General features: G+C 57.8%; 1 protein-coding gene across 1 annotated transcript in view; it reads left to right on the forward strand.

Moving 5' to 3' along the window:
* The first annotated feature begins 1,603 nt into the window (after positions 1-1,603).
* ADAMTS7 (ADAM metallopeptidase with thrombospondin type 1 motif 7) overlaps positions 1,604-15,119 on the forward strand; it is a 39,149-nt gene continuing 25,633 nt past the window's right edge. Inside the window, exons 1-6 of the mRNA XM_038533690.1 lie at positions 1,604-1,733; positions 6,724-7,079; positions 8,591-8,756; positions 9,686-9,882; positions 14,362-14,445; positions 14,703-14,827. Of these exons, the coding sequence (XP_038389618.1) occupies positions 1,604-1,733; positions 6,724-7,079; positions 8,591-8,756; positions 9,686-9,882; positions 14,362-14,445; positions 14,703-14,827 (1,058 nt within the window). The remainder of the gene's footprint in view (positions 1,734-6,723; positions 7,080-8,590; positions 8,757-9,685; positions 9,883-14,361; positions 14,446-14,702; positions 14,828-15,119) is intronic.

The following is a 15,119-nucleotide window of genomic DNA, read 5'->3' on the forward strand; positions in this document are numbered from 1 at the left end:
CCCACGTCCAGGTCCTGCTAGGCTGCGGAGCTGCAGGCGCGTCCGAGGCAGCTGGCCTGGGACTTGGGGGGCCGAGGACCCGGGGGATCCCTGGGCTGATGGGCCGGTCGGATGGCCGCGAGAGCCATGCGGGCGACGGGCTCCGGGAGGCTTTGTAGGGGAGGAGAGACCAGAGCCGGGAGGGACGGGATGGATGAACCCCTCCGGGTGGGCTGGAGGCGGTGGGGGCGCCCCCTGGCAGGGCGCGGGCGCATTGGGCCTGCGTGCTGGGGATGGGGGCCTTTGCCCCCCAGGACAGGGACTGATGGGGAAAGCCTCCCTGGGCCGGAGTGTGGAGGCATTTAAACCAGATTTTAGAGGTTTGGGGGAGCCACTGACGGACGTAGCTCGTGGAAGTGGAGTTTTCGGGAGGTTCCCTCAAGCGGCAGTGTATTCCTGTGCAGAGGGAGCAAATATTTAATGAATTCTTATTTCTCATCATCTCTGCAACAGTCCTGAAAGGCAGGGAATACAAAGTTCTTTCATGATGGAGGGGACAGGCTCAGAGTGGCCTGCCCGGTCGGGTCCTTAGCTACTGGGTGAATCCTGTTTTCCCACTGCTGGGAGTGGGGGGCCCCTGAAGGCTGCCCAGGTGATGGGGATGAGGCAGCAAAGCATTTGCCCCAAGGAACTGCCCCTGAGCCTGCACTTGGCTCTAGGCCCCCCCGGGCAGCTGTCAGAGGAGTGAGGGGGCCCCGGTCCACTTCCCAGCCTTCTGTTGTAGTTACCAGGATAATGGTATGTACCTCGCAGGGTTCTTGGGAAAGATACAGGTGCTGAATGTCAGTAGCTTAGCACAGAGTAGAGTGACTGCCACTGGGAGGTCATTTTCAGTAATCTGCCACAGAGACCCAGGAAGACTAGGGAGGCCTTGGTGAGTCCTGTGGTTTGGACAACCTCCATTTGGCAGATGAGGCAGGGCAGGTACCCTCTTCCATGTAACCTGCCCCCTTCCCGCTGGAAGGTCTTCTCGAGCCCCCATAGGTAGACAAGACGGGGCTACCCCATCCTGACCCCAGACTGCACAGCTGTTATCATTTTCTCTGGAGCTGCCTTGGGAGTCCTAGACCGGGGTCTCTACCCACTGAACTACCTTCCTTGAGACCAAAAGGGCATATTATGAGCTCCCTTTTAGGAAAGTGTATCCTGACTTTTCCTCCTGTGACACATCAAGAGACGTTTTGGGGTTGATGGGACTGGGGTGGTGTACCCTCCCACTAAACACTGAATTGCACATGTGAGCCCTGTGTGCATGCTGGGCACATGAATGCCAATTCTAGGAGGATGGCATGTCTCGCACACTCATGCACTCTCACACCCCGGTTATTTTTCCTCTTTGTCATGAGCTTCGGGTCAGGTCATTTGAAGGGCTGGACTGTTACTCTGGTTTTTGATAGAGAGGTGAGGGTAAAGACCTGACGGCATTTCTCTGGTAGAAGCTGCAAAGTGACGGTTTTGTCACCCAGTGGTGATATTGAAAGTATTTAACACCCAGCGTGGCAGGGGCTCAGTCCATTCAGAACAGAGCACCTGACTTGGCACAACCGCTGGGCCGCCAAGCAGCATGGTCCTGCTGAACAGCGCCCGCACCATCCAGCCTCTCAGCCCTGTGGTGCCCACACACCTCTACGGCTTGCCAGCCCTGGGGCGGGGGATGAGAGTCTCAGCTACCAAGTCTCTACCAGGGGTCAGCTGTAGAGACAGGGAAAGGGTTGTTTGCTTTGTAACTCACTCAGCCCCCATCATAAAATATTTTAATGGCAAAACAATATGTTACAAAAAGATTAGTGCAGAGCAAAACAAGAAAATAAAATTATTGCAGCGAAGTGATAACTTTCTCCAAGTCTTTAGTTTCCTTTTTTTGATTAAAAAGCATCTTCTTAAGCCTTTGGGCAAAGAGATAAAACAGGCTTTTAGGAAACTGTAGAATCTACTTTAGAACCTCTCTGGCTACTTTTCTGTTGTAACTTAGCTCTCCCGTGCTGTGTGCTGTGTTCCTGTGCTCAGCACCTACGTGGGAGCTTGTTTAGCTCACACACCCGGAGGGGCAGGTGCGGTGATTCTTGCGCCTGAGTTAGAGATGGAGCACAGACTCCAAGGGGTTGAGTAACCTGCCTGCAGGCTAACAGCTTCGGGCGGCAGAGATGAGACGCAAGCCGGGCGGCCTGGCTCCAGAACACACGGATCCTCGTGCCTTTTACCTGCATTTCCGTCACATTTCTGAGCTTAATAGGCAGCTTCTTTATAACTCATTCTGAACTTCGGTCTTGTGATTTGCACAAGGTCTAGAGCAGGATTTTCAGCAAGACCCTCTATCCCCGGGGGCCGTGGATCCCTCCCCAGGGACACCTGTTTAGAGTGGGCCATTTCTCCCCAGTAGTTCTGATTCCCCCATCGCATTCGTACCCCCGATTCCCACCCTATGTGCTAAAGACACTGCTGTTGCCACGCAGCCCCTGTTGCTCAGGACACTGGGCGCCACAGGCAGGTGGGCACCTGCATGCCCTTACCTTCAGGGAGGTACCTGGGATGGCCCAGGCCCAGGAACCACGGGTGGTACTTAAGACAGAGCCTTGGGATGCAGCTGCTGACTTATCCCATAGGCTTCTTGTCCTATGCTCCCTCCCCCCGGGGCTTCTGTCCCCTGACCAGGGTTCCCCCTGTGGGTGGGGACACAGAGGCTCACAGAGGCTCAGCGACCATCCAGCGACTGCCCCCAAACTTTTCTGTGTTCCAAGCCCACATTCCTGACAATGCCTTATTTCATCACTCCATGGTCTTGTTTTACAAGACGTGGGCGTTGCCTGAGCCTACAGCATCTAGTCCTCCTGGGGCCCATCACCCGGCAGGGTCCATCACCTGGTGTCTGCCACGGGACCCTCCGGAGTCAGAGGACTGCACACAGCACCCTCCCTGATGAGGCTTTTCTTAACCTCAGCCTATCTGTGTGACATCCCCTCCCCAGCTGGACCACTCAGTCCTGGGCCAGGCATCAGGGTCAGGAGTGCCCGACACCAGTTCCCTGTTTTGAAGGGAAGGATGGTGTCTCATACATTTTCCTGGACTTCGGAGCAACTACCACTCCCTCACAATCAGTAGCCCAGTGTGACACATCAGGTGCCGTCCCCCAGGGCAGCAACATGGGTGAACAAGCCTGGCAGGTGGCCCATCTCCTGTTTCTCCATTTCTGTTAGAAATTCAGTTCTTTAGTCACTGAAAGACAGCATAACTAGGAGGCAGTCAGTGGCAGTTGGGAATAGAAGAGGGAGCCGTGGGGACTGGGCGGGGGGTGGGAGGGGGTGGGGGGCAGCCAGGGTGGAGTACAGGCCCTCTCCCAGGGGCTCCTTGCTCTACCGCAGCCACTTCTGCTGGGTGGAGATTGAGGTCTGACATGTATGAATGATAAGGCTTTTCGGAGAAAGCTGAAAATTGAAATTTTTGGATAAGATCATGTAATTTTTATTTGTATTTATTTATTTATTTTTAAGATTTTATTTATTCATGAGACAGAGAGAGAGAGAGAGAGAGAGAGGCAGAGACACAGGCAGAGGGAGAAGCAGGCTCCATGCAAGGAGCCCGATGTGGGACTCTATCCCCGGTCCCCAGGATCACACCCTGGGCTGCAGGCGGTGCTAAACCGCTGTGCCACTGGGGCTGCCCAGATCATGTAATTTTTAAACCGGAGGCAACTGATTAAATATTTTTCAATATTTGTGCAAGTTGAAACGAACAAACAAGATCAATAAACTGACAAAAACCAAATCTGCAGGCAGTGATTGTGGAGCTGTAATCCCAAATACCCTCATTAGGACGTCAGAGCAAGGAGCCTCCTTGAACCAGCCTGCCCACTGGCTTCCAAAGGTCAGCCTCGGAAACAGTCCAGTCTGAGTCCCTGTGAGGCTTAGGAAAATATGGAAAATGCAGATTCTGGGGCCCCAGAGCCCTGGGTCTATGGAATCCATCTGTGGGCTGTGTTCTCAGCCTCTGTAGCCTTTCAGAGCTCTCCTCCAGGTACTGCTGATGCTCGGCCAAGTTCACTCTCTGAGGAGGATTTCCGGACTTCCCTGATGATCACAGTCCCCTGAGGCCCTTGGCAAAAAACACAGCTTCCCAGTCCCATTTCCTGGAGATGCTGAATCAGTGGGTCTGCAATGGCTCTGGGAATTTGATTTTAACAAATTCTTCCCCAAGAAGCCTGGAAAATCCTTGTACTTGTGTCCTCCGGAGACTGGGAGAGGGAACCTTTGCCCAGAACCACACAGAGTGACCCTGCCCGTCTGCCCCTCACTGAGTATCCTCCTGGACGGCACCCTGTGGGCTGCCCACCAGGCGGCTGGGGCATTCGGGCATGTCCTTGGCAGGAGCACACCACTGGTGTGTGCAGGGCACGCTGCACGTGGTTTGGCAGGAGATGGCCAGTTGGTTTCTGCAGCCTGGCCAGGATGGAGCTTGGGGCTGGACTGGGCTGGGCTGCCCTTTCAGCCACAGAGAAAGCCTGGGGGGCATTTGCAGGGTGCCCAGACATTTCTATGGCCCCAGGGGTCATTGTCCCGAGCAGCCAGGATTTGGGAGAGCTGGGCCTGTATCTGGTTCATCAGGGCAGGACCTTGGGCAGAAAGACCTCAGATGGGCCAGTTTCCTAAGTGCTCCCCAGAGCCTGGGGACTGCAGAGGGAAAGGAGACAAGAGCATCAGCACCAGGATCCCTGGGACAACCCTCCCCCACCCCCACAGTAGTGCTGTTCTGATGTGTATGTGTCCATACAAGATTTCTTTTGAAGAGTAGATCTGGTGGCTAAAGAAGTTTGAAACACTTAATCTGGTGCAACTCCTTTATGTGAGCGATGAGGAAACAGGCCTAGCAAGGAACGGGCTGCTGAGAATGCAGAACGATGTTCCCGGGGGACTTGGAGCCCAATCTGCTACTCTCGCTTTGTGGCTCGAGGCCGGCTGTGTTCCTCTCTGAGCCTGCAGCCTGCAGATTTTCCCACGGGTGTCCTCCCCTGGACTCCACAGCCCCAGGGACGTGGGCAAAATTTAGAGGATCCATAAACTCTGATGGGAAGATATTACGTCTTTAAGTTCTTTTACTTCTAAGTTAGCATTTCCTTCAATTTTGCATGTTAGCACCAAACTACAATAGCATTAGGAGCATCTGTGACTTTGTTACCGAGCTAGAAAACCAAACCATTTTTTAATAAAGATTTTTATTCATTCATTCATTCATTCATTCATTCATTCATGAGAGATGCAGAGAGACAGGCAGAGGGAGAGGCAGGCTCCTTGCGGGCAGCCCGATGTGGGACTCGATCCTGGAGTCCCAGGATCACGCCCTGAGCTGAAGGCTGACGCTCAACCACTGAGCCACCCAGGGGTCCCCCAAACTATTTTTCTATCTCAAATCAAATCACTGCTCATCACTACTGCAAAATTACTGTAATGGTTAAATTTGCCCTTAGGTCTTTTTAAACACGTTCATAAAGGAGCGCTTAAGTGTATATCCCACTTCCAAAACAATTTTGATGACTGTGTTTCAGTATAATCCATTTCCTTGGCACTCGTTTGCATTTTATCTTATGCATTCGAGAATGTCATTCTGAGAAGGGCTCCTCAACGAAAGAGGTTAGTTAAGAGTCTTGCTCTGAGAAGACTCTGAGAGGGATTCTAACAGCCTCCAGGGCCTGAGCACAGGGCTGCAGGTTTTGTCCAGGCCTAGAACCTTCTCTTCAAATGGACCCTTGCATGTAACACAAATAACCCAGAGTTGCTCAGCTGGAGTGGGGGCCTCACATCTGGATGGTCCTTCTCAATCTCCCAGGGGCAGGACACCTACCCCACCGTGGACCCTGAGAGCACATTTAAAAATCCACCAGGCTATACAGTCCACCCTAATAATCATAATGGCCCACACGCGCGGTCAGCAAGCCGTGCACTGCCGTGGGTGGATGGGCTCTTTCACTAAGAGCACAAGCAATTATCCCCATTCTACAGATCTGATATTTCTCGAGAAACTGCCAAGTCTTAACTACCTAGAGCGCTAAGGCACTGTTCTGACAGGTAGAGTCTTCAACAAAGACCAAAGATTCTCATCCTCCTGGGGTTTACATTGGAAGAAAATAGACAAATGGAGAAAATAATTAAAATGCTAAGCCACATAGTGTGTCAGTCGTGCTATGGGGAGGAATACAGCAGGGAAGAAGGACAGGGAGCCAGGGAGTTGTCATTTGAAGATATAGTGGTCAGAGGAGGCCAGTGAGCCCTCTGAGCGGGACTGGAGGGAGGTGAGGGTTTGGCCTCGCGGGGTGGCACTCGGCTGGGGGGCAGGAGCACAGAATCGCAGGCCAGAGCAGGTGTGGCTTTTTGAGGAGCCGCAGGAAGCCCAGTGGGCTGAGTGGCAGGAACTCAGCAGGTGTAGCAGATAACCTTGAGTGACCTTGCCCGGGGCCTCCCTGGCTGTGGCCAGAGGTTTGCCTTTCTCTGTGATGTGGCCTGGGCAGGAGTGGGGGCCTCCATCCACCGCTGTGGGGTGGCTCCCTCTGGCCGCTGTGCTGCAAGCAGCCTCTGGGAGGGGCCGGCTGGGGGTTATGGGGTAACAGGGCAGAGAAGTGGGCCTGGGGAGGCGGGGTTCGGCTCGCACCGCCGCCTCTTCACGCCGGGTCGGTCGCCGGCCGCCCTCTCCCCGCAGGCCGCGACGTGGATGGCCGCGTGGCGCTGGACGTCGTGCACCCCGTGCGCGTGGACGCGGGGGGCTCCTTCCTGTCCTATGAGCTGTGGCCGCGCGCACTGCGCAAGCGGGACGGGTCCGCACCCCGCGCTGCACCGACCTTCTACGAGCTGCAGTACCGCGGGCGCGAGCTGCGCTTCAACCTGACGGCCAACAGGCACCTGCTGGCGCCCGGCTACGTGAGTGAGACGCGGCGGCGCGGCGACCTGGGGAGCACGCACATCCATGCCCAGGCGCCCGCCTGCCACCTGCTCGGCGAGGTGCAGGACCCGGAGCTGGAGGGCGGCCTGGCGGCCATCAGCGCCTGCGACGGGCTGGTGAGTGCCCCGCACCCCAGGGGACTCACGGAGCGGGGTGGGGGGTGCAGCTGTACGGTGGGGGGTTCCTGTCCCCCAGGGTGGCAGTCTTCGAACTTGAGCCAGAAGCACGCTTGTTAACACTGTGCTAGGATGGGGTGGGTGATGCTCCCAGGCCAGCATCTCTGAGCGTTTCCCAGTGTGGAAGTTGCAGGTGCAGAGAGGGCTCTTTGAGAATCACCCTGTAGACCAGGTCACTCCTAACACAGCGCAGCTGTCCGTCCTGGGGAGCGTGGGTTATGCCTTTGTTCTCAGTGGGGCAGCCTCGCCTTTACCTTTCCTTCCCGAGAGCCTCAGCCACCCTGCCCCGGGTGGAGGTGATGCTGGCTATGCTGCAGCCTTGATTGCCTCCCTCTGCTTGGGTTGGCACGGCTCCCACCTCAAGCAGCACAGGGATCCCTCTGCTCCTGGCCAGGTGACCAGATATGCCCTCCCCTTTCTGGGGATGCAAGTGTGGGAACCGTAGAGGGGGAGGAACGTGTACATGGTCAGTGGGTCAGCCGTCTACCGGTCCCAGGAGGGCCCTCAGCTCAGAGCGCGCCCAAGAAGCCACAGGCTGTAGCAGGACCACTGCTGCAGGACATCCAGACCTCTGAGAGCCGGGGCCTGTCCTCTCATATGGTCATCTTGTTGAGTCTGCAGCAGCTGTGCATATTGGTGTCGTTCCCGTTTACAGATGAGCAGAAGGCTCAGTGGGAACCTTGCCCAGGGTCCTTGCTGCTGGTGCTGCACTTTCTGGCCCTCGGGGCTCCCAGCCTTGTGCAGCCCAAGGGGTACACTTGGTGCAAAGAGGGAGCTGCAGAGGAGGCAAGACCCTCCCCCCAGAGGGCTGGGCTTCCTCTGGAGGTGGTGGGCTACCCAAAGATGCCTCCCCAGGCCCCCCTGCCCTGGCCTCTGCACGCCAGAGGATGTGCCCGAGATGCCCCTGCCTGCTTCCCTGCTCTGGCAGGCCCGGGCAGTAGAATGTCCTGGTGACTGTGGGCATCTCAGTGGCTTGGGTGTGGGCAGGGCTGCATTTGGAGTGATTCATCACCTCAGGGAGATCGGGACGCAGGCCAGGGGCAAGAGGACACAATGGCTGGCATGCTGAGAAGAGGGAAGATGGTCTGGATGCCCCGCTGCCTGACTCAAGGCAGCCATCTGGAACCATGTTGAAGATGCCATCCTAGATTTAGCGTGGCTGCATTTCCTGCTCCTAACTGGGTGTGCATGGAGAGGGGGAGGGTAAAGCAGACATGTGGAGCATCCTCCTGAGAGTACTAGCTTCTGAGCTCTGCCCTGAGGCCTTGGGCCGTGTGAAATGGCCGGGAAGGCCATGCAGGGCAGAAGGAACAGAGTGAGCAGAGGCCCAGAGGGGTGAAAGCACATGTATTGGGGGTTGGTCAGAGGCACTGAGAGCGTGGGGCCTCAGGGACCGTGGGGCGGAGGAACCCACTGCAGCCTTTCCATGTGACCCTGGCGCTTCTTCCCAGAAAGGTGTGTTCCAGCTTTCCAATGAGGACTACTTCATCGAGCCCCTAGAGGGTGTCCCAGCCCGGCCCGGCCATGCCCAGCCGCATGTGGTCTACAAGCGCCAGGCTTCTGAGAGGGAAGCAGCACTGGGTGGTTCCAGGGCCGCAGGCACCTGTGGAGTACAAGGTATGTGCCTCTGCTGCCAGCTCTGGGGAAAGGGCTGCAGGCATTGGGCTCCTTTCCAGAAGCTTCTCTCATCAACATCTCCATGTCCAGCTCCCCTCAGACCAAAGGGATGCAGACATATCACCATAGCCCATGCCTTCCACATGCGCCACAGGCCTGAGGCCTCTGCCTCTGCCTTACTCACTGCCTACCACACCTGCAGCTCTGTTGGCCATTCTTCCTTGGGTGGCCGGGCCATCAGAGCAGCTAGCCAGGAACGTCCCTCCATTCCCTGCTCTGGCCCCAGCCCAGAATAGGTGAGCTCTGTTACTGGAGACATAGCACCAGCACCTCTTCTGCAGAGCCACATTGCTGGCCAGTCCAGATGAGGAGCTGCCCACGAAGGGCCGCAGGGGTCTGGGGGCTGCTTGGCCAGCATGCCAGCCTCAGAAGCTGCCATAGCTCAGTGACTTTATTCATGGGAACAGTATCCAGAGTTGGGCTTCTGGGCCCCAGTCTTCCTGGCTTCTGTCTGGGGTGGCTTAGACAGGGGAACAGGCCTCCAGTGGGGATGGCCTCCCAGGCAGGGCCCTGGGGTCCACCTGTGTGGGGATCTGCCAACCCCAGGGGACAGGGAGCAACACTGGAGATGGGGCCCAGGAGCTCCTTGTTCACATCTACTGTTTCATTGCACCCCAAGGGCATCCTCTGAGGCTCCTTGGCTGATTGCTGTTTATAGTCGGGGATGCTCCGGGTCAGAGGAGGGACGTGACCAGAGCAGGGTCACACAGCCCAGGTCTGGGGCAGAGCCACAGTGGGTGTCCTGGCAGCTTGCTCTGACCCCGCACTGTTCCCTCGGCCCCAAGTGAGCTGCTGAGCGGGGGCCTTGAGATGCACCCTCGGCCAGCCGCTAACCCCCAGGCTGCTAACCCCACCACCTGGGCCCACAGCATCCACGCAGGTGGAGGCGCGGCGGGAGCGGTGGGAGCAGCGGCAGCAGTGGCGGCGGCAGCGGCCCAGGCGTCTCAGTCAGCGCTCGGTCAGCAGAGAGAAGTGGGTGGAGACCCTGGTGGTAGCCGACGCCAAAATGGTGGAGTACCATGGGCAGCCGCAGGTCGAGAGCTACGTGCTGACCATCATGAACATGGTGAGGTGGCAGCTGGACACCAGGCCTGGGCAGGTGGGAGGCGGGCGAGGCGCGAGGTGGTGGCCCTGCTGGCTCTGCTGGCCTGTGGGGGGGCAGTGCAGGGGGGCAGAGCGGGGTGGGGGGCAACCACCGTCCTGTACCTACCTGGGGAAGCCCCTAGACAGGTTGGATCATTCATATCGGTTACGCATCTTCCTCCTTTGTGCTGGGACTTGTGGGCGCTGGGGATACACAGGTGCTCAGCGAGAGCAGCCTGGGCCTGCGACACCAGCATTTGTGAGAGTTCAAAGGGTCTGTTCAGTTTCTCAGCCCACCAGCTGCTGACCTCAGGCGACACTTGACCTGTCTGAGCCTCAGCTTTGCTCATCTGTGAACTGGGGATGAGGATAGTAGCCGAGGGGCCGGTCCTGCTGACCTGGGCCCATGTGCCAGTTGAGAAAAGGGCCCTGAGAGGGTGAGTGACTTGCTCAGGTCACACTGCGAGGCAGGACAGAGCGGGTGGGAGCCCAGGCCCCCTCTCTCCTTGGTGCTTTGTGGCTTCCTGGAGCTGGTGACCCCTGGAATGGGTTGCAGCTCGAGCCACTCTGTCCCTGTGGCCGCCCCGTGAGAGGAAGAATCTGGGCCTGGCCACTGCACAGCCCCACCCTCCTGGGTGAGTGAGGGTGTGTGCTTTGGAGGGCTGCGTCTCAGGGCTGTGCCAGGGCCAGAGCCTGTGATGCTTGCCCCTGCCTGCCCCTCCCCTCCCCCAGCTCTGGGAGAAGTGCCCCCAGAGGTCATCCAGCTGTGATGAGGGCTCAGAACAGGAGGGGTCTCTGCCCATGCCCCCTGCACTCCCACAACCTCATCAGCAAGCTCTGCTCTGGGCCAGCCTCCTGCCCGACAGTAACCACCCTTGTCAGGCTCCTTGCTCCTCATGGAATAAAAGCCACAGCCTCCTATCTGGGACTTGAGACCTCAAAGGCCCAGCCAAGCCTCAGTGTGACCTTGTCTGCCCAGCGAGGGGAACCACTAAAGGCCAGGGCTTGGGGAGACCATTGCCGGACAGCAGGGCCTGGCCCCTCTGGGGGAAGATGAGCAAGGCCAGGTTCCCAGGCCACAAGGTCGTCGTCCTCTCTTCTCAGGGCTCAGCCTGATAGAGGCCAGGGAGCTTGGCCAGAGCCAAGCTGGGTCAGGGGTCAGTCAATGAGCCCAGGGCCTGGCCTCTACCTGCCTTCCTGTCCAGATGCCCAGGACCCATGTATTCACCTTGTGAGCCCCATCCTTGAGGAGTGGTCTGGCACGCTTGTTCCCTGACTCTGGACTATATCTGGCTTTCCCGAGCTGGCAAGTCCAGTATTGGTCAGCACAGAGTGGGGCTACCTGTAAGCCAGTGCCAGATACCTGGGGAGGCGGTGGGGAGGGGGAGGGGGCAGGGACAAAGGGTGGCATGTGGAGAGCCTCTGAGAAGGACCTGCTTGTCCAGTGTCCCCAGTTACTACTGCCTTGCCTCAGCCTCACCCTCATTTTCTAGAGGAGGGAACAGAGGTTCAGAGAGGCCTGGGGATTTGTTCATGGTCACACAGCAGGTTAGTGGCAAAGCTGGGGGTGGAGCTTAGATCTGTCTGCCTCCAAAGCCCACTTGGTCTTCTCTGCCCCAAGGCAGGCAGCCAGGGAGCAGTGGTGGCCAGAGCCTGCTAGAACGGTGGGGGATGGACAGTGGAGCTGGGAGAGCTTACCCCCTTTGTCCCTCTGGAGCAAATGCTTGTTCACTTAACACCGATGTGCTGAGTGCCGGCTCCACCCAGGATTAGGTGATGGATGGGCAAGAACAGGATCCCTTGCTTGGGAAACTCTGCCTTGTTGTAACGTTTCTCCAAGAAGGTTCCAGGGAGGACTTGTTCCAAGGGATGCTAAAAAATATTCTGTGAAAAAAGATGCTACCGTTGAAGAAGTTTGGCAACAAGGGTTTAACAAAAAAGAACAGACTTGTTTACTGCAGGACTTGTCAGAGCCTTCAGAGCTAATAAGCACTGAGAATTCCTAAAACTAAACAGAAGGTATTTTCCCAAGTTAGAAAGGAAGAGCAGGGGCTTTGGGTCAAACCTGGTTCTGGTCCCAAATTAACTGTCTCTTGGAGCCTCAGCAACAGAGGGGGATGCATAATAAATGGGGACGCTTACACCCACCTTAGAAGTAGGACAATCAATCGAGATGTTGCAGGTAGGATGCCCAGTACAGGGACTATTCCTGTTGGGCTTGGCTTGTGTCTGATGCTACTGGGGTGGCTGCTACAGCACCTGCCCTCTAGCCCCACAGCCACCTGCAGGGCAGCCTCCCTCTGCTGGGGCCTCTGACAGGCCCGTTTGCAGTGTCCTCTCTGGGCCAGACCCTATCTGTGCCTGGGAGCTCGGGGGTGTCCACTAGGCATCACAAGACAGGTTCCCCACCTGCCTGGTTTGCACCTCTCATCCTGTGTATGCTGTCTCAGGTCACTGGCCCTTTCTGAGTGGCTCGTGTTGTACTGTCCGCCTGCTGGAAGCTGGTGGTCACCTGTCACCCCCAGATCTTTCACAATGTTGCACACCCAGGCTGCTGTCTGGGCCTGTGGCAGAACAGAGCTGGGCTTCCTGGGGATCGTTTATCCAGTGGTGACCCCCACACGGACCTCAGGCCACTGACAGGCACCCTCCGGTTGAGCGAGCAGGTCAACCAGTGAGGACTCTGCCTCCCTCCAGAGCCTCCCAGGGTCTGCTTGGTCTCTGTACTTCTTGGGGGCAGGGGTGTTATACGTGCTAAGGGAGGGACTTGGTGTGGCTGGAGCTGCCCCCGGCCCTAAGTCAGGGTACGGGGGGCCAGTTGTCGGGACAGGTGTCAGCAGATACTCAGGCACTCCCTACCCCCAGAGCCACTTTGCTGGGACCTCCTGCCAAATGCACCTGTCCGTAGTCTAGGAAAGACTTATTCTCTTAATCCAACTCTCATTTTCCGCTACTTTAAAATGAGACGATCCATTGACGATACGTGGCAAGTCCCCCAAATGGATTCATTCAGCAGATAGTTCTTGAGTGCCCATCATGTGCCGGGTACTAGATGTGTTGCTGGGCTGTCAGAGGGAGCCCCCAGACATGGCCTGCGTGTGACAGTAATGAAACCGTCGTCCTCAGGAGCACACAGGTCAGCAGAGGGGCTGCTAGGAAGGACAGATTTGTGGTGCTTTGGGGGTTTCGGGTGGAAGGAGGGCCCCCCAGGCATATGCTGGAGGGCTGAGAGCTGGAGAGAGGGCAGGATGTGACTGAGCAAAGATGAGACGAAGAGTATTCCAGGCTGAGGGCACAGCATCTGCAAAGGCCCTGCAGTACAGAGGCTCAAGGGATTCTGAGAGTGAACCAGAGTGGTCGGAACCAGGGAGTGAGGACAGCAGAGGTGGTCATCGTGGGGTCAGGACTGGGACTTTGTCTTCACCTTGTGGATGGGAAGACCCGCTTACCGTTTGAAGCAAGGGTGCAGTGTGATTGGCTTGTGTTTCAGTGGCAGGTGCTGCAAAGGTGTAGGTGGGCAGGGTGCATGGGGACACTGCCAGGAGACCCCCAGGGCTGCCCAGATGGGGATGCTGGGCACCTCGAGGAGGCAGGCCTGCTTGATGGGGGGGAGGCGGCGGCACACGGGGGCCCCCAGGCTCCTGACCTTGCTTCTCAAAGTGCAGCTCCTCCCTGTTGGTGCCCTCTTGCTGGTGTGTGTCTTATCCATTCCCGTTTAGATATTATTTTTCTTGGTGGACTTGCTAGAAGCAAACCCATGACTGCCTGTCCTGCCAGGAACCTGCCACCTGACCCCACCCGTGGACTGGCCTCTCTCTTGTTCTCAGGGCACTCTCAAAGAGAAGATGGCTTTCTCTGCCCACTCCCCCACATATTGATGCACCTGCCATCTTTGGGGTGGCCTTCTCTCTTGGGACTGAGTGGGGCACCCCTATGGAGCCATGATACCCTGGAGAGATGTGCACACCTGGCACCTTCGCCCCAGGGCTAGCAGGGCAGAGGGGAGACCCTGGGGGCCCGTGCCTGCCCTCATGCCTCTCTAGGCTCTGCCCAGGTCTCCAGCCCCATGGGAGGACTCAGCCCTGGGGTGCTGGTCTTGGCATCCCCCAGGCATGAGGGGGCTGCAGGCTGTCCCAGGCCAAGACAGTAGACAAAGCAGGGCCCTGGGAGGGCTGAGAGGCCAGCGTTTGGAAGAATGAGTCGGGGAAGCAGATCCCAAGCTGGTGCTCAGGCTGGGAAAGCCTTACGTGCAGACTCTGTTGTCGCCCGTTTGGGGAAGCCTGCATGCAGGGGTGAGGACGTTCATGTGTGTGTGTGCCTGTGCACGTCCTGAGTGCAGCCCACATGCGCTAGGTGAGCCCCCTGTGTGTGAGCAGGGGTGTGCATGCCTTTGCATGGGTCAGTGCTGGCTGTCCAGACCTTCTCTGTCCAGGGCAACAGCCTAACCCCATCTCTCGGGCAGGTGGCCGGCCTGTTTCACGACCCCAGCATTGGGAACCCCATCCACATCACCATCGTGCGCCTGGTCCTGCTAGAGGATGAGGAGGTGAGAGGTCGCATGGCCCCAGGCTGTCTCGGGATGGGCATTGACTGCCAGAGCCGCCCCATCCCCATCACCTGAGCTGCCCTGTATGGTAGGGCACAGCGAGCCTCCTTGGCCCGAGCTGTGCCCCTCCCACCCCCAGGCCCCGGCTGGCCCTCTCTCAGGTGCTCCCAGGATGTGCCTGTCAGGCGGGGGGGTGGTCAGACTGGAGGCTGGACCGGGGCCACGAGCCTGGCTGTGGTTGTTCTCTCTGCCCCCAGGATGACCTGAAGATCACCCACCATGCAGACAATACTCTGCGGAGCTTCTGCAAGTGGCAGAAGAGCATCAACATGAAGGGGGACGCCCACCCACTGCACCACGACACCGCCATCCTGCTCACCAGGTGTCACCAGCCGCGGGGGTGCAGGGCCCAGGGGGTGTGGGGCCCAGGCCGGAGTGGGAGCTCCCTGAGCCTCAGGACGGAGCAGCTGGCCCCCGAGGCGCTGTGTGGGGGCAGTTTACTGGCTTTGGCTGGAGACTGGATTCCTCAGCACTCGGGGAGATCTTGTTGAAATAGTCATGGATTCTCCTAGAACCCTCAGAAACCACAGGCACGCCTTCGCCCATCCTTCCCAGGGCTCGTGCTGGACATCATAGAGTGCAACACTCTGACCAGGGCACGGGCACGGGTTTCC

This window comes from Canis lupus, chromosome 3 (assembly GCF_011100685.1).
Source record: "Canis lupus familiaris isolate Mischka breed German Shepherd chromosome 3, alternate assembly UU_Cfam_GSD_1.0, whole genome shotgun sequence".
NCBI lineage: Eukaryota > Metazoa > Chordata > Mammalia > Carnivora > Canidae > Canis > Canis lupus.